This window comes from Meleagris gallopavo, chromosome 26, assembly GCF_905368555.1.
Source record: "Meleagris gallopavo chromosome 26, MGAL_WU_HG_1.1, whole genome shotgun sequence".
Taxonomy (NCBI): domain Eukaryota; kingdom Metazoa; phylum Chordata; class Aves; order Galliformes; family Phasianidae; genus Meleagris; species Meleagris gallopavo.
The window spans coordinates 6,200,843-6,218,687 of record NC_139429.1 but is presented as its reverse complement, the minus strand read 5'-3'; the positions used below and the strand labels follow the sequence as shown (position 1 = coordinate 6,218,687).

Below are 17,845 nucleotides of genomic sequence, written 5' to 3'. Positions count from 1 at the left end.
CTGTTTTTCTCTGCATATGTTATATATTTTTCTAAAATCACTTCAAATACTCATTCAAGCTGTTATAGCTTTGCTTTATTCATTTCAATATTATAAAACAAGCAATATTTTTATGAATATGCGTTGTCCTTAATTCCTAAAGAGTTAACATAGACTTTCTACAAGAGTGATGTTCATAATAAAAATACAGCAAGTATTGACTTAGAGAGTTCTGTTGGTTAATTTGAGAAGCTATAAATAGCATATGGATTTCATGGTTCCACCTGAGGCCTGTGTTCATCTGCAGCATCTTCTGTTTTGTAAATAACCACAGTTACAGATTTTCCTGTGTGACCAAAAAGAGAATGAACATAAACCTTTATAGCATGGTTTCACTCCAGGCTCAGTATTCTTTTCCACATCTTTAGATTTGAAATCATTTGAGAGGGAAAAATGCAATTCCCGTTTTCAGCTTTCTGCTGAGACTTGCCCAGTAGTGAGGAGCAGTTGGTTCCACATTCTGATGGCACGTTTGTGGTACTGTTAATAGTGAGAGGAACAGACATGTTACCATCATTTGATTAGGCAATAAACAGAATGAGTAAGCTGCTGAATTCTGTGAATTTCATGATTTATATGAAAATATTTTTTAAATGATTGGGCTTTTTTTGTTTGTTTTTCTTCATTTATATAACCATGGGAAACGCTATGCAGCTGGCCACTTCTGTTTTGCTGGACTTGCTGTCAGAATTGAGACGATGATTTCCATCTGACATGGTCTGATGTAGGTATTGATGAACACTGTCGCTGCATTGAGGAAGATGCATGTGCATGACTCACAGCTCGATAGCTCTGTACAATCTGAGCAGCTATCATAGAAATTGAGATTTCCTCTTCTCAGACTAAACGTGGGTTGTATCTGTATATGGTATTCTTGTCTGAGAGGAGGTGTTGTGTGAGAAGGGAGCTGTCAGAGCTCTGGTAACACAGTAGCCCAGACAACTGGTTTAGAGGCTAGCAGTGCTGTGACCAGCTTCCTATGCTACTGCGGCCAGAATGGGAAGGTAACAACCACAGCTTCCTCTGTGAGAAGCGCGTCTTCCAGTTCTGCCAGTTCCATGTACTTTTCTTTTTTTCTAAATTACTCATGGCTTTAGCAGTTTGATCCTTTTTTTTGAATATTCATCAGGCAAATTAAAACAGGTCTGTGTATGTTAATGCATTTTTAAATTTGAGCCTCTTCAGCAAACTCTTTCTAAGCTACTGCACATTCAGTGATGTCTGTATGTGATTCCAGAGAACTGCTTTTCTTGCCTTAGGAATTCCTGCAGCAGCTAGGTGGGTGAAGCAGCATAGTGTGAAAACCAACATCACAGTCATCACAGCACTTCCACATCTCCAGCCTCTGCTTTTTTTTAAAGCCTCTGTATTAGTATTTTTTAAAATACCAAAACAAATATTGAGATTTGTCTTCTTTCTTCTGTAAATTTGAGGAATTTTTTATTTCATGACAGGAGCTTTCCTGTTTTCTCTGATTACTTCTGCCTGTATGAGATACGACAGTTGTACCCTCTCTCTAATTGCTTCTTCTGCCTGGCAAGGTGAGGATCCAGGACCTCAGCTTCAAACCGCGTCCAGGTAATCACTGCCTGCAGCTGGCTCAGGAAAGGAGGAACAATGCCTCCTTTACTCCTTTACACAGAAGATGAGAGTCATACAATTTCTGGAGAGTAAATATTTGCAGTGTGTTACATGTATCTTATTTTTGCTGAATTCCAGTGTTTGCTCAGCTCCAAATGTGAAAGAGTGCACAGCTCGACCCCAACATGTCCTATGCTGTCATACACAAAGATAGCTTCCTTGCCATAGCTATTTCTGTCTTTGTGATTAACAGCCTGTTGCATGTACAAATGTTTGTTTCATTTTATAGTCATCTGCAGCTTACTGTCAAGTATCAAAACCCCTTACATTTTCTTCATTTTCTCTGAAGACAAACAGCATTATTAAAATTTCAATTGTTCAAGTAAGTTACCAGTTCTCTAATAAAAGATGCTGCTAAGTTTACAGTAAAAGCTATTGTTGTTACTTCTGTTGAAGGTAACAATGCCACTGTGTAACTGAAATAGGTGAAGACACAGGAAATAATGCAAAAAAGAAAAAAAATGTAATGGCATGTTTATCGGCGAGATTCACGGTCTGGTGTAGGAAATGTGCAGCTTTCTTTTTTCAGCTGTTTTCTCTCCATCCCCACAATAGATCTTTTCCATGTATGAGACATTTACCTCAAAACTGTTTGTTCAACAAGCTCTAAAGATGGTTGAGATTGAACAATACAGGATTATGAACACATGCGTATTCTTGTTTATTCACTCCGCAATTCTCTTTGTTGTCATTTGCTAGAAAACATTCTTCTGCTGCTTTTCCCCAAGAATTTGCATTTGTTTTGCATTTGAAAATGCTCATTTTTGGACTGTCTTACTGTAGCTGGCTATATGTAAATATATTAAATATACAATTGTCTTCCTTTGGATTTTGAATGAATTAGACTTCTTTCATAAAAAGCCAAATTACATTTTAAGAGTGTAGAAATGTATCATAGGTTGTGCCTTTCATTACGACTTGTTACAAACTTTGTGGTTTCATCGACTTCATCTTCTCTCGGCAGTTTCTTTAAAATTAATTTTCTTAAGGAGTCTTCTTCCTCAAAGGCCAAGAACATTCCTTGTTCAAGTGAGTACTCAAACTTAAAGGCTTTGGAGCTGCAAGATGTAAATGTCTTTTTGAAAAATATCATGTTACTTTCACCAGGAATGTCTTTGGGAACTTCTCCTTCCTGTGGAAAAAAGAAAAGGGTGGGTTAGTCCCAGTAGAAGACTTGAGCAGTTCTCTTTCAGCTCACATTTGCATTCTCAGTTTTCCCTCCTAGTTCCATATATGTATAATATATAACCCTCCATAATATGAGGTTCAGGAGCAGATACTTACCCTAAATCGAACAACCATTTTCCCATGCTCTTTCTCACAACACATGTAGTAACTCTTATCTTCTACCTGGACGCTGAATGCGACGGGCATCCCTGCTGAAGGTGCAGTAGTCTTGTAACAGTGAATGTCGAAGTACATTCCACTGCCTAAATGTAAGTTGGTTATTATTAATAGCTTGCTCAGAAGAGAGCTGCAAGTTCTTAGCCATGCTTCTGTCTTTACTATTGTCCTTCCATGACACTTTTTCTGACAGGAGAACCAGGACTTTGTTAGTGGCTGTTGCTAACATATACTTGACTTATACTTGACTAACATATACTTGACTTGACAAGTTTGAATTTGGAAGAAAGCATATGAAATTGTCAGAATGAGTGGGATGTTCCAATCTTTTTGTGTTCGCGCATAAAGTGAGAACTGGATATGTAGCCTGATTTCCAGATGTATCTGATAAGTCATTTATGTATGTTCTATACATAAAGTTCTAAATGAATAGTTGAGGCACTCACAAAGCAGAAACAAAACCATAAGTGCCTGGCTAAATACTGCTGTTAGAAGTACAAGCTTTTAGTGCTGAATACAGTTGGCTTAAACTTTTCTTCTTAATTTTTTGTATTGCTATTTCAACTCGGTGATTACACAGAACAGAAGCACATCTAGAATAAAGAAACGGGGCTGTGCTTATGGTGTAGATATGAAAAGCAGCATACCAGATTTCACCTCCTGATCTGTTACATCTTCAAAAGCTGCCATGTTTAAATCTGGACGAACCACAAGCAACTGGCTATTGACGTTTCGAAATAATCGTTTGATAGTTTTTTCCTTACAAAAGGCATCACATTCCAGCTCTGCAGAAATATTAAGCAAAGGGGAACAAATAATAATTAAAAACAAAACAAAAAAAAAAAAAAACAACCATGATGCTTTTGATTCTGCTTGGATTTTTGCAGATCACTGCAGGCTTTATTTTGTGATTAAAGATAGTGCAGCAAGTTGATAGAACAGCAATCATAAACAGAGCAGAAGCCGTCATTCTTTCCACCTCTGGCTTGTAGCAGCCCAGGCAAGGCAGAAGTCTCCCAGAATATAAACAACAGAAGCTACAAAATCTGTTAATGGTAATACAGAGGCAACAGTGCTCTCCTCTGCCAAACAATTACAGTTGCACAAAAAGCTCTTTCTATTAAGAAAGCCCATATCCTGCACCTTTGTAGGGAATAGAGCAACAGCAACTTCAGAAGGAGGTGATCTGTAGCTATTTTTAGAGTAGCCATTAATCAGTTGGAAAATTTGTTCTCTAAGGCACACACAGCTTTCGAGGGTTAGAACACTTAAGCAGGTTAATTTAGTTAAAGTTGATAAGAAAGTAACAAATGATGAGCTTTGAGCTTACCATCATCTTGGTCCCAAGCGAGCAATGAGGAGGAAAAAAATGCATCATTAATCTCTGCCTCACAAAAACAAACCAATTTCTGAACAGTTTTGTACTGCAAGACTGGAAACCAGCCAGCCAGCCATACACTTCCAGTATCACAAACACACCAAGCAAAGCTCTTCTCACTACAGAGCGTTTCATTTGTGAGCACAACAAGCTCAACACTGAAACCACATCATTTGAGAACTGAAGATATTACCAAACCAAGAGGCATGCAAAATATTGTAGGGCTACTTAAGGGTGAGCAGCTCAGTTCAGTTTAGACCTGTAAGCAGGTGATGAATGGCATGCAAAATTATGCTTCCATCAGCACCTTTGTTCCAAATGAGCAAATTTTGAATAATTTAAAATTCTGAATTTTGAATTATTTGAAATAATTCTGAAGAAGCTAGCATTTCCCAAGGAGAGACGGGAAGCTAGCCATTTATTCCGGATCCACCACACAGTGTTCCAACCCTTCTGAGGATTCTTTACTGGAATGTTGTGCAATAACAATTCCACTGACGCAAATAATTTGCAGACAGAATTTCAAACGGAAGCTTAGGGAAAAATTCCGTGAAATCGGAGCAATAAAGAAATTGGGTTTCATCAGTATTGGAACAGAGGAAGTTAGTAAAAGCTTAAGGTGTTCTGCAGCAATATGGTACTGAACTGCCGCCACACTGGGACAGCTGCCTCAAACTCAGATGCTTTTTGCACTGAACAGCCTGCCTGCATAATCTAAGAACAATGGTTCTATTAAGTGTGTGGGGACAGTAATTGCTCTGAGGGTTGTTCTGGTGGTGTGTTCCCTCTGGTAAAGAAGGGAATCCACAAAACTGGGGATGTCTACTTAAGGAATGGACTGAATTGCACAGCAGCTTTTGATCTTTTACGCAGTTACCAGAAACCCCATGTCTCTTCCAGCAGAGGGTAACAATTACCTTCAAAATAGAGGCAGAGGTTTTCTCTAAGCCGTACTGCACACACAGCAATCTCTTCACAGCTCATCTTCACACTGCCAGAAACACATCAAGAGGATTCGGAGCTAAGAGCAATGTTTCTTACTCTGTGAGCAGAAGGAGTTCCTGGGTTTGTTCTCCCCTAGTGCGCAGTACTGTACTAGGGCCAGCATGCTTCTCTTTATGTTGAATAACTGTATGTAAAGGACAATTAGTCCCTTTCTCTGTTGGTTTTTATCATTAGAATTATATAGAGCATCCTTCTAATTCTGTGATTTTATAACATTTTTCATTGGCTTATGTGATGACTTGAATTATTGCAGCACACCAGGGAAAAAATCACAAACCAGAAGTGACAAGGAGGCATTTGTCCTGAAAGGACTTGGCTGGGATGGCTGCTGTGAGAAACAATAACTCTAATAAATAAATACTAGAATGTATTTATCAACAAAAGAAAAACAACTCGATGAGGATATCCTCTTCAAAATTAAAACAGCATTTACCACTCCTAAAGGAAGAGGAGAATAAGATTAAAGGAAGTTAGAGCACAGCTGGGGGAGACAGGCATTCTCTCTCTCTGGCAATATAGTTTTAAAATGACCTTTTCTATACCGCTGAGCTTTGTGATTTGCGTTGCCCACTTTTCCCAGCACAGCCATGGCCACCAGGAGCCAGCATCTGTACTGAGGCTGCAGCAGAGCCACGTGCATGCAGTGCAGAGAGAAAGCAGAGCGTACAGACACTGCAGACAGACAGCATCAAGCAAACAAGGGCAATATCATGACTGTACAAACACCAAAATCACTTTATGGAAGTAGTATAGCACAGGGGGTGTTTCATTCAGATCGAGAAACTCCTGCCAAAACATTTTTTTCCCTTGCACTCATGATGGAGTAATAAATGTAAATAAATGTAAAACCCAGCGAAGAATGGAAAGAACCAGCTCTTGCACCAGCACTTCATTTTTCATTCGGTACATCTGACTCGCTGCCAAGGCTCTCTTTCATCACCTAGAAAAGAATTATTAAACAAACAAAAAAATCTAACTGAGCAATGCCACCAGGTAACTAAGAACAGACATCAGCCTCAGGGATCGCTGCGGTGGAATTACATCGATTTCCTCGTCCCTCTGGGAAAGCACTGTAAGGAGTGCATTGGATGGCAACGTTTCTCATTCCTTCACGATCTCGGGCCCCAGCTGCTGGTTGCGGGACAGGCGTGCGGCTCACAGCCGAGAGCTGCAAGGAAATAACCCCGAACAGCGCCCGCCTCATGGAGCAGTCAAAGCAAGAAACCAACGACTTTTCATTCGTTCTAAAGCAAAGGGGAAAGCACATGCCAGATTTACTGATAAAGCATTCAAGGAAAAGGCGACCATCGCTTTAGCGGGTAAAGCCCATAGCAAACATAACGCGATCCAACTCTTTGCCCCTCTGTGCGGCGCGGGGCTGCTGTTCCTAACGAGCCCCTGCGGGGAGAGGAGGTCGGAGCGGAGCCGAAGCAGCGGAGGGCAGCGCGGGACGCGGCGGCAGCGGGACGGCAGAGGAAGCGGGGAGCGGGGCTGAGCGCAGCCCGGCCGGGTGCCGCCCGTCCCGGCGCGCCCCTACCGCCAGCCCGCCGCGCTCCCGGCCCCGGGGCACCCACCGCGCGGCCGCCCGCTCCCCCGGACGGGCTCTGGCCCAGCTCGGCGGCCGCGATCCTACCGGGCTCCTCGGAGGCTGCGGCGCGGTGTAAGCGGGCGGGAGGCGGCGCGGAACCGGGCGGATGCCGGGAGCGGCGCTCGGAGCCTCCGTCTGCACGGCGCGGAGCCGGGAGGAGCGGCCGCGGGAGGGGGACTTCAGGCGGGTTGCATCAGCGTCCGGGAACAGCGGCGGTGGGCAGAATGCAGGGCTCGTTCCAGCTGTTGTCTGTGTACGTCTGCATTTATTCGGTGGCACTTCCTCCTCCTCGGTGAACAAACCGAATCATGTAAATCTGAGGTTACGAAGGGAACTTTTTTGTTTCGACTCCCATTATCTCACGCAAATGTCGTCAGCGCACGTCTCATTTTCACGCCGACACGATGGGTGCAGTCCGTTCCCTGGTGCATCGAGAGGCTGTTCTGCGCTACGCTCCGACACAGAGTCGGGCGCCGCGTGTGCCGCCCTCGTTCCAAAACAGTACCGAGGCACACAGCTCTGGTGTGAAACCTCCACATCACCTCCCCTCCTCCATATGAACGTCCTTCTAGGGAGCAATATGGGTTCCTGTGGAGGAAAAGAAAAGCCCTGGGGGCTTGTGGCTAGCAACTGGCACCGGATAAACGGGGGAACGAAAGAGGGAATGGCTTTAAACTAAAGGAGGGAGATGTAAGTTAGATGCGAGGAAGATTTTGACCCAGAGGGCAGTGAGGAGGTGCTGGCACTGCTGCCCAGAGAGCTGTGGTGCCCCATCTCTGCAGGCACTCGAGGCCAGGTGGGATGGGGCCCTGGGCAGCCTGAGCTGGTGGGGGGCAGCCCTGCCCATGGCCGGGGGTGGCACTGGGTGGGCTCTCAGCTCCCCTCCAACCTGAGCCATTCTGCAATTCTGTGATTCTATTATATGAAATGATGGCTCCTAGGTTGCAGTAGCTGTATGTCATTTCCAAAGTCATTTCCAAAATTGCAAACAAACAAAGTGACAATAGCCACTGCTAACACCTAACTGGTATAGTCCACTGCATGATGCTCCTCAGGAGGCGAGTGCTGAGGTGCTAAATGCAGTGACAGTCACCATAACTATAGTGTAAGTGCTGTGTGCTGATAGGACAACTCATGACATAAAAACAGGAAAATAAATTTGGGAATGGATAAGCAGCCAGTCTTCTGCATTCTTGGAGAAATCATGGTTTGGTCTCAGGACTGTGGGAGAAAAAGAATAAGCCCTACAGCAAACCAAGACCAAACTTGAGGCATTCTTCCTACTCCATCCCTGCTACCATTCTTGGGGGTGGTGAAGAAATCCATATTTGTCGTTAGGGCTTACATCTGAAAACGAGGAACATAATTTTGAGGCCAAAGTAGCTTCTTTCAATCTCTTCTCTAAAATAATAATCCTAAAACAAACAAACAAAAATGGATCACTTTACTGAAAACTGCAGATCTTGTTTGCTTCATCCATTGGGAGCAGTATACTTTGCTGGTATCTGAAGATGAAAACTACAGGCATGTTAGAGAAATGTTTAACTTTTTTTAAAGCTTGTTGGAAGGAACTTATGACATTGATTTAGATTAAAAAGGGGAACTCATGTGTTACGGAATATTTCTCAGAAGGAAAAATTTTCTTTGCCCAGTCACTGTAGTACACCAACAGAGTAAAATCTCATGTTTCAGGCAGATAAGCACAGAAAAACATGTTTTTGGTGGCACTGCTTTCAAATAGTGAGTGTGTGTATATACATCCATTTACACTGAGTTACGCTGACAGAATTCAAATCAGACAGCAATACTCTATCATCCCCATCCAATTTCCTGATTTGTTACAAGACGTTTGGAGCACGTGGGTTGTGTTTACCTTGAGTTGCAGTTCTACCATTCCTCTTGTTACTCTGTTTGGGTCGTTGTTTCCTGCAGTGATATCTACAGATAGGTCAATAAAAACATAAGTTACTTCTGCCCTGCTCACTAGTTCCTCAGCATTGTCCCAATATGCATCAACTTCCTTTCAGAAGTTATAAACTACAATTATTCTTTTCCAGTGGAAACAGAAAGCTTCCGTTCTTTGTTTCTACCCCTGAGAAATTTTTCTTCTCGTTCAAAATAACATTGCGTTTTTTTTCTTCACTCTCAATTATTTTTTTAGACCTGTGGAAACATTCAACAGCATTATTATACTCGGCCCCAAAGTTTGTGCAGCTCCATCACTTCCAGCCTGCAGTGTGTGTAGGAAGCAATTGGTTGTTGGTTATTATTATTACTGCTTACTCATGTCGACCATAAACATCCCACTGGGTCCCAGAGTTCTTTCCTCTCTGTCTTTACGCACTTGTGCGTTTAAGGACAGAGGTCGAGCTGCTGTCTGGCTCTGATGTCAGTTCTGAGCTTCCATTTCTCCTGATGCTTTGACATCTCCCTGCTTGTGAGGGAACCGCTGAGATGCTCTTCTTTCCCATCTATCTGGGGTTTTGCTTTCCTCAAAATGCTTGAGCTTTTGTTCTGGCTACCAGTTAACTAATTTCTCTAACCTGACTGCGGGTAACCCATTCATCAAATTTCGTGGAACACCCTTTAGCCAGCCCACTGTCCAGAGACAATTACATTTATGATCAATATTTCGCCTACCTGTTTTTACTGACAATGAAATCCTTCCAGTCCCACTGAGCTTTGGGCTAGGTGGCCTAGGGGCAAGGCTGACCGCTGCAAGTCTTACTTCCCTTGGTTCAAATTTAGTGGAGGAAGAAATCACCGGCCCATATTTTCTCCCATAGTTAATTAACTCTTGGGCAACCTCTCCCCACATCCATACTTTGTATCCTGGCTGCTGTTGGTTAGAGGTTACAGTTTCTAACACTGCCCAGGTTCTTTCTCCCTGAGACACAGCCTCTATTTTTCCTTGCAGTTGGATACCTATAGGTTTTAACGACTCTGGAAGTCATCCTTTCAGGATCAACAGGCATCATCATAGGTGATTCACGGTGTGGCTGCAGCTTTCTATCATACATCATCTGGAGACAAGCAGCCTTTTGAACACTCTCTACTAACTGATCAGTTGTTCCAGTAATGGCAAGAGGGTCTCCCCTTTCTAAAGGGTTGAGACCACCTGCCCAGTAGGCAGCCCTCTGTGTTAAGGACCAGGGAGCACGATTGTTGCCAGTAGTTAAAAATACTCCTGGTCCCCAATAACCTTCTGCTTCCTTTTCTGTTAACCGAATCTGGTCGCCACCAGTGAGACTAACCCTCCATACATACTCTGTCTCTGATTCCTTTGGAGAGCGGCTAAAATCTTTTTTCAGTTTTGCTAGTTCAGTGGCTGAGAAGGGAATTTCCTTAACATTCATTTGGGGATCTAGATCCTCGCTGTTATCGAAGGTATATTCAGTTTTTATCAAAGGGCGCATCTGGGCTGGAGAAGTCTCTAATTTGTCTAGCCTTGCCTTTATTTCTTTCAATCCTTCTAGAGGATAGATTTTTTCCTGAGGCAAACTATGGGTGACAGTATCGCTAGTATCCCTACATGTTAACAGTTCCTTAAAAGCCATCTGCAACAAAGCTGAATTACGTTTCTCTCTTTCTAATTGTTCCTCGAGGTTCACTATCTGATTTTGCAGAGTTTTTACCAGTTCTTGTGGTACTTTAACCGATTCCTGCAGTGCTTGTATACTTTGGGTTTCTGCCGAATGCTTTTCATCTCGGAACTCCACGGCAGCCTTTAAAGCAGCCCCGAGTACGGAACAAATAAACGACTTTCCTTTTCCAGCTCGGGTACGAGCATTCTTTTGCAGAACACTAATTCGGTCCGAGACACTCTGCAAGTTATACCAGTTCTGTCGTGCCCAATCCACACCTGATAAAGAGGGTCGAGCACCATGTTTTTCTAAAAGATCAAATAATATATCTTCACTTTTCATGGTGGCAACGCTGTCACTCATTTTTCAATATGCTGAAAGATCTACACTAGGGGAGGAAGAGGTATACGTATTCAAAAGCCCAGGTAACTCCTTACCTCCTGCCGGGGAGGAGCACAACACCTATTAAACAAATGCAAATGCTCCAATCACTCTTCCCTTTCTCTGAGGGAAGCACACAAAAAGGTTCAAATTTCACACTTAAGTTACAAGATACTTACATCACAAAATGCAGAGAGGTTTTCCTGAGGAGGCACACACGTATTCAAAATTAATTCATACGTCCCCGAGAGGTATATACATAAAAAGTAAAGTTCAGAATATGGAGCGGTCTTCCTGGAGAAGGACTCACGTCTAAGTTTTCAAAAATATCGCTCCTTGCAACTCCAGGAGGTACACACAAAGAAAGTTTCAGACTATACCTGGAAGGACAACACTCTCACGGTGGGTATCCTGCCTTCGACTACGCCATTAAATAAATGTCTCGCTCCGATTTATAGGAGGGAGATGAGGTTCTTTTAATATTATATACCCGGCGTGAGATTAAGAAACAACGGTTCAAATGTTGGTCCGACCAGTTTATTATAAATCTTAATTAGGGAGATGGGGAAAGGGAGGACGGACATTATTATGAATTAGAGTAATGGGGAAGGGAAGGAGGGCGATAGAAAAGATAGAAAAGAAGACAAAGGAGTCTGTAAGCGGCAAGAGGGAGATAGTCACCACCATGGATCCAGCGTGGTTCGTAGTTCAGTCACTGATCTTCAGTAGTGGTGAGTCGTCGGGCATTGTTGTTCTGTTGACGACGACGACGGCAACGACGACGACGACGGTGACCATGGCGATGATGGCCCCTTTTCAATGCTTTCAGTGTGGTCGAGTCAGCTGCCTTTGGAGCGACAGCTCAAATCCAAAGTGGTTGAGTCAGCTCTCCTTGCAGTGGCAGCTTCTGGCTCTGGGATCTCAGCAGAAACTCCTTTGTTCCCACCTTCCGGGCCTTGCCAGCAGATAAGAGGGAGCAGGGATGCCCATCTGCATCCTGTTTTTCACAGGACACGATGGTATCATTCCCCAGTTTTCCCATATTAAGCTGGAGCTATTTAGTCAGGCCAGATCTTCCACCAGTAAACACTCCTGAGCACTCTCTTCCGGAGGCAAGCAGCTTTCAAATGTTCCCAAAGTGATGTCGATTGTCACACAGTAGCACCCATTATTTGGCTCCTCAACAAAGCAATCAGAGTCTTATCACAAGAAATACCTCAGGAAGCAAGCTTTGAGCCAAAAAACAAAGGATTCTCACACCATCCGAGCTCTTTCCATCAACTATCACATCCAGAATGTGGTAAAAGGCACTTCATTTATTTTAATTTAGGTGTCCGCTCATGAAAACATGCGAGCATGTGTTAGTTTAATTAACATTTAATTCGCGTATCGCTCTGACGTCTATCTGGACGTGGTTCCTCATCACCTCGCTGTGGGCAGCGCGCTGAGGAGCGCCTCGCAGCCAGCTGAGCAGCGCCCCTGCTTTGAGGAAGCGTTCAGTTCTTCTCCCAGCAGTTTCATTTCTTGCCGCGAGCTCTGGCTTTCAGAGGACCTCTGGGCAGTACGTGTCTTTTTTCTCTTAAAACCAGAAGTGAAAGATGCGAAAAATTCCCCCTCCGCGCTCCGGGATTCCGGCTCTGTCCCAACGGCCGCCCCGGGGGCTTGCGCCCGCTGCTCGCGCGGCCGCCATTAGGGCCGTCAAGGGCGGGAAAACCGAGAGCCACTTGAGGGAGCGGGCGGGAGCGGCCCTGCGGAGCGCCCATCTCTGCGGTGTTTCCCGACCGCGCCACAGCCACGCACAGCAGCTGATGTTGTACTTCATTCCTGGCTTTCTATCTGTTAATAAGATAACGATGACGAGCAGCGCACAGAAACCTGATGAAAGTAGAAGTAAACGCAGGAAAGAGCTGGAGGTAAGCGATGAGGAGGGACCTCAGCAGCACCTACGGTCAGTGTGGAAGCAACTCCAGATCTTTTTGACGCTCTTCAAGTAAATTCTGGTGCTGAGCTTGTTTCAAGCCATAGAACCCGTGTACCTGTATATATATACATTATATATACAGTTTTCATATGTTCTGTTGTCAGGCTGATGATACAGAAAGCCCTCAGCTGTCCTCTGCTGACACAGCAGACCCGATGCTTTCAGACAGCCTGCAGTCCCTGTACAAACCTGAGCCCCTGGATCAGCTGCTAGATGGTGATGTATTCACACACCCCGAGCCACTGCTGAATGCTGTAATTGGATGCCGGGGTGGATTTGTTCCAATGTTTAAATGAAGTCATTTTTTCTTTTAACAGAGATGAATAAAGAAATCAAGAACTTGTTGGCAAAGTATGCCCACATCTTAAGGCAAGTTACTGTGGTCTCATCTGCACAGCACTTCATAGAGTCATAGAATCACAGAATGGCTTGGGTTGGAAGGGACCCCAAGGGTCATCAGATTCCAAAGCCACTGCCACAGGCAGGGCCACCAAACTCCAGATCTGGTACTACACCAGACTGCCCAGGACCCCATCCAACCTGGTCCTGAGCACCTTCAGGGATGGAGCATCCACAGCCTCTCTGGGCATCTTTTCTTGCTGTGATGGATTACTCTGGCTGCAGTTAATTTTTTATTATCATTATTTTCTGTTAAAAATTATAAACCGTAGATTTTGAAATAAAAGCAATGTTCTTTGTTACAATAGAGTAACAACAGTGTTTGGTCAAAAACTGAGTATTGATAGACTCCATTTTAAAGTAAAACATAAAAGCAGGTCTAAGTAGTGAGGAAATCATTGGCCTTAGTATTGAATTTCACTTTCACTGATGTTTTTTCTTTTTTCCTTCCCAATTAAGTGAGAGAGCAGCAATGGATGCTTCTTACGTGCAAGAGCTTGATGGAATCGTGAAAGAAGCGAGAACAATAGAAAACCACTTAAAACAGAAAAAGGAGAATCTGAAGCAGAGATTCACTATGATTGCAAATACTCTGCAAAGCTAAACGAAGTTTGTTACACTGTAGAAATGCTCATTGTTGTAATAAACTTTTATACATAAAATTCATAAACAATTCTGGATGTGATGAATGCTTCATACATATCTTCTGTAAGTATTTCTAGCAGTTCAGGAAACATTTGTCAACTTACTTATTTTTTTAAATAAGTATATGCACTATAAAGAGTAGAGATAGTACAAAAGATGCAAAATATTTATTTTGAATCCCACAGTGACTTCAAGGGATTCTACAGATTAGAACAGCATTACTTATTTGCTGATCCATTGTTCAGACTGTCCCTATGCTTCCATCCCAAGAAAATTAAATTTTGGTACCCAAATCGTAGTAGAATGTACCTTGAATTTTACTTTTGTTGTTGTCTCTGAACATAATTGAATATGATTGAAAAGAGAAGCTTAGAAATAGGAGAGTTCTATTAAGAGTATTACTTTGGAAATGTATAACAAGAGGTTAAGTCTTAATTTAAATATGTATTTTGATATATCTTCAGCTTTTCAAATGAAATGAAGAGTATTTTCATATAAAAGTGCATTGTCAAAACTTTTCTGGTAGTATCAATAAATAAAAGATGATGTTATTACTATCTAGAATTCCAGTGATTTTTTTTTTTTTTTAATATATATACAAATCTAGTTTATTTAAGGGTGATTATGGAGTTTTTTCAACAATTTTTCTTTCTTGCCATTTGACTGTTAAAGAAAAAGATGAAACATAAAATATGCAACATATTATTTGTACTACGTGTGAAGGCAATTTAGTAAAGAAAATTGCGAGCTAGTCGTGCTGTTATAACATAGTATACCTATCCCTTCCTTCCCCAGTACGGCGCACTTGAAATATTTTCAGATTTAGTCCTCCTTTCACCCTTTTACCTATTAAAGGCCACAAATGAATGTGCTACCTGTCACAATGTTACTCTGAAACTTGACATCTGTGAAGAGATTTTCCAAGGCACCTAAAGATGCAGTTGCGTACTCAGTAGGATTTCCAAAGTGCCTACGCATGTAAGCGCCTTAGATGCTTAGGAATTTTTAAAGATCCCATAAGATGCCTATCTGCATCTTTGGTGTCTAAAGACTTTAAAAAATCCCACCACAAATATATATAATCTTTTACCAACCTCTGGTAATTTTTTAACCAATCATTCTGATAATTCTATTCAAATGGAAGAACGTAGAAGAAAGGGGAGAAAGTTTTGGAAGCTAAATTTTCTAGTATATTGCACTGTGTGTGTATAGAATCATTTAAGAAGTTGAATAAAAGTAGAATTTAAAACTGACATCTAGAAAGTGTGTGAAAATCTTTTTGCAGTTACTTGCATAAGGATCGAAGTAAAAATATGACTTTAATTACTGTATCAGTCTATTTTATCAAAGCCAAAAAGGAGCCCTGCATCACACACCCTTTTTAGCTCAGTTGGATTCAGATTATCATTAGTTTGCGTGGCTCATAAACACAAGTTGCAAAGCTCTTGCTCTCCTCTCAAATTTCAGTATGATGTGGAAAACTTGCATTGGTTTGCATAGTGTAAATTTCTTACCTCAGAGGATCAAGAGAACACAGATTCGTAGTGATACTGTTGCAGTAGTCTGCTCCATTTAAAAACTCAAAATCCAATAAGAAATGATAGAACTGCTCTCTTAGAAGGACGAAGCTGCAGATGAAGTCGTACTGGCACCTATCCCATCACTATCCGCTTTCCAGTTTTACTGAAGGAGGTTGAACTGAAAATTAATTGGCTTTAAAGCTGCCAAATCTGATCAGCAAAGCTCAGCTGATAACTACATTTTCTTTAAGCTTCTCCCCATGTTGTTTAAGCTGCATTGCCTTAGCAAATTAGCAAGAAGGTCTAAGATGACGGATCAGTAACAGAATATAAATGGATTTTTCTAGAAATCGAGGAGGCATCTGAGGCAAAGTTCTGGCCCTCCTGAAGCTACAGGGATTTTCATCTGTGACTCTTGCATTTCTGAGCTTGCTGTGGGTGCCTTCAGAATCCAGAAATTGTAAGTGACAAAAAACTAATATTCAGCTGTTCTCATTGCTCTGCTCTTATCTAGCAGCTGTATCTAACAACTATAGCAAATAATGCAGAGATAGCTGAGGTGTTCAGGGAAGAAGCATCTTCACCCAGAAAGGTTACTCATGGATTTTCTCTTTAAATGAAATTGCCGCTGTGCATAGATGTAGGAACATGGATAAAAACAGAAGAAATGAGGTGGTATGGGTCATAGCTGTATTTGAGGCTCATGAAATTCAGCCTAGTGCATGTCAAAATTCAACTTCTATAATCTAAGAACCTCTAGGATTTTCTTTGACTAATCTTTGAAAACTTGGTAATCAAGGCAGCACCTACAAACAAGGATAAAGAATCACAGGTTGATCAGTCTGTATCTCATCCTGTGGTGATTCTCAACTAAACTTCCTAACAACCACTTCAAAAGCATCTGGGAAACAAAGAATTAGCAAAAGAAAATTAGTCAGAGTTGCTAACTTAATACATATGTGAAAACAGGGATGGAAGGGGGTGTTGTAGCTTGGTGTAAAGTAACCGACACTTGTGTATTCTGTTATATATAAATAGGAGCCATCAGGAAATAGGGGCTACAGGGGAGATTAGAAGTTAATCAGAGGAATCATTCTCATATTTCCTGAAAGGTCAACTTGGGTGGCATTCTTTAGGGATCTGCCTCAAGCCTGGTTTGTTCTGTATTATCCTGAATGATTTAGGAGAATGACATTGGAGAATACAGTTATTTTTTTTTCAAGCAAGCTACACAGGGTCACAATTCCTATCAGTAATGTATGTTGAAAATTCACTGTAATCTCACTAAGATAAAGAATGGACCTAAAATAGAGATAAAATTCAAAACAAATGTGAGAAGCATTACACTTATCTAGGGGAATCAAGTGCTCCTTACAAACCAGAGGAATGGCTGGAGCTGTTACAATGGCGTTGGGTAAGGGAGAAAAAGAGAGGAGGTGCTGTAACTGAATAATAGTGAGTAAGGCATAAAAGCATTGCTGCTGTGCTTCGCTCTATACTAGCCATGTCTTTAGCTGCGAAATTGAAAGCAGGCTAGGCAGAGTCTGGAGTAGGAAAAGGGAATAATAACGGACCAAAAAACCATGATCCGTTGGGTTGAAGTTCAATTTAGAGAAAGCAGAAAACAAGGGATGGTGTAATCACTGATCACAATGATCAGCATCAGTGATAAAAAGGACCAAAAAGGTAATTAGTGATTAAAAGGACAGTAATCAGTGATAAAAAGGACAGTAATCAAGTATTCACTGTGTCTCACAGAAAGGGTGGGAAGAAATCCACTTATTTTGCAATGGAAGATTTACGATGAGTAATAATCTGTCCCATCTTAAGAGTACAGTGGGATGGGTTACGCTGAGTGCTGTACGTACTGTCCTGCCAGCCATCGAGAGCTGGGGAAGCTCCTAAGAGCTATTGGGAAAAAATGAAGCTAACAAGGCCACAGCAGTGCATTCACACAACGGCAGCACTTTTTCCTGAGGGAAAGGGATAGGTTCAGTTCACCTTACCACGAAGCAGCAGGACGCAGCACACCGCTGGTCTGGCCCTACCTGTTTCGGTGTTCTCGTCTCTCGTGGCAAACAATGCTCCTGAAGTCCTGAGATCTCTGAGGTGCAAAATTGCTATTTTTGAAACAAAACAAAATACTCTGTGTCAAGTGGAAAAAGCCAAGGAAAACTGACAAAAGTTTTTACCTGGCTACCTGCACACAGATGCGCTCCCTTTCCTCCCCGGCTCCAGCACGTTTCCCCGCGGGGATGGATGCTCTCACTGGTCGGTGCCTGCGGGATGCGGCTCGGCCGTACGCGGCACAGCGGAGTTGTAGCGCGTCCTCCCGCCCTG

General features: G+C 42.4%; 3 protein-coding genes and 1 long non-coding RNA gene across 4 annotated transcripts; 1 reads left to right on the top strand and 3 right to left on the bottom strand.

The window, feature by feature from the left end:
- Positions 1-60: 60 nt before the first annotated feature.
- On the bottom strand, positions 61-7,295 carry IL18 (interleukin 18; the record flags this gene model as incomplete). Its single annotated transcript, XM_085209065.1, has 6 exons — positions 61-2,812; positions 2,965-3,110; positions 3,672-3,809; positions 4,355-4,360; positions 5,320-5,393; positions 6,982-7,295. Coding segments are annotated over 6 exons (918 nt in total), but the record flags the coding sequence as incomplete, so codon positions are not given.
- Positions 7,296-9,691: 2,396 nt separating this feature from the next.
- LOC100549337 (uncharacterized) lies at positions 9,692-11,163 on the bottom strand. Its single transcript, XM_085209329.1, has one exon. It carries the CDS (start codon positions 10,940-10,942, stop codon positions 9,842-9,844), a length of 1,101 nt encoding a protein of 366 aa, XP_085065455.1. The 5' UTR covers positions 10,943-11,163; the 3' UTR covers positions 9,692-9,841.
- A 65-nt stretch (positions 11,164-11,228) lies between these two features.
- TEX12 (testis expressed 12) lies at positions 11,229-14,504 on the top strand. The gene is made up of 4 exons (XM_003212762.4): positions 11,229-12,873; positions 13,046-13,157; positions 13,259-13,310; positions 13,800-14,504. Exons 1-4 carry the CDS (start codon positions 12,559-12,561, stop codon positions 13,942-13,944), a joined length of 624 nt encoding a protein of 207 aa, XP_003212810.2. The 5' UTR covers positions 11,229-12,558; the 3' UTR covers positions 13,945-14,504.
- LOC146542778 (uncharacterized) lies at positions 12,257-17,842 on the bottom strand. The gene is made up of 3 exons (XR_014879698.1): positions 17,706-17,842; positions 17,554-17,625; positions 12,257-16,311 (listed from the first exon to the last, which is right to left on the bottom strand). It is a non-coding gene; the product is annotated as an uncharacterized LOC146542778 (long non-coding RNA).
- Between the last annotated feature and the right edge of the window lie 3 nt (positions 17,843-17,845).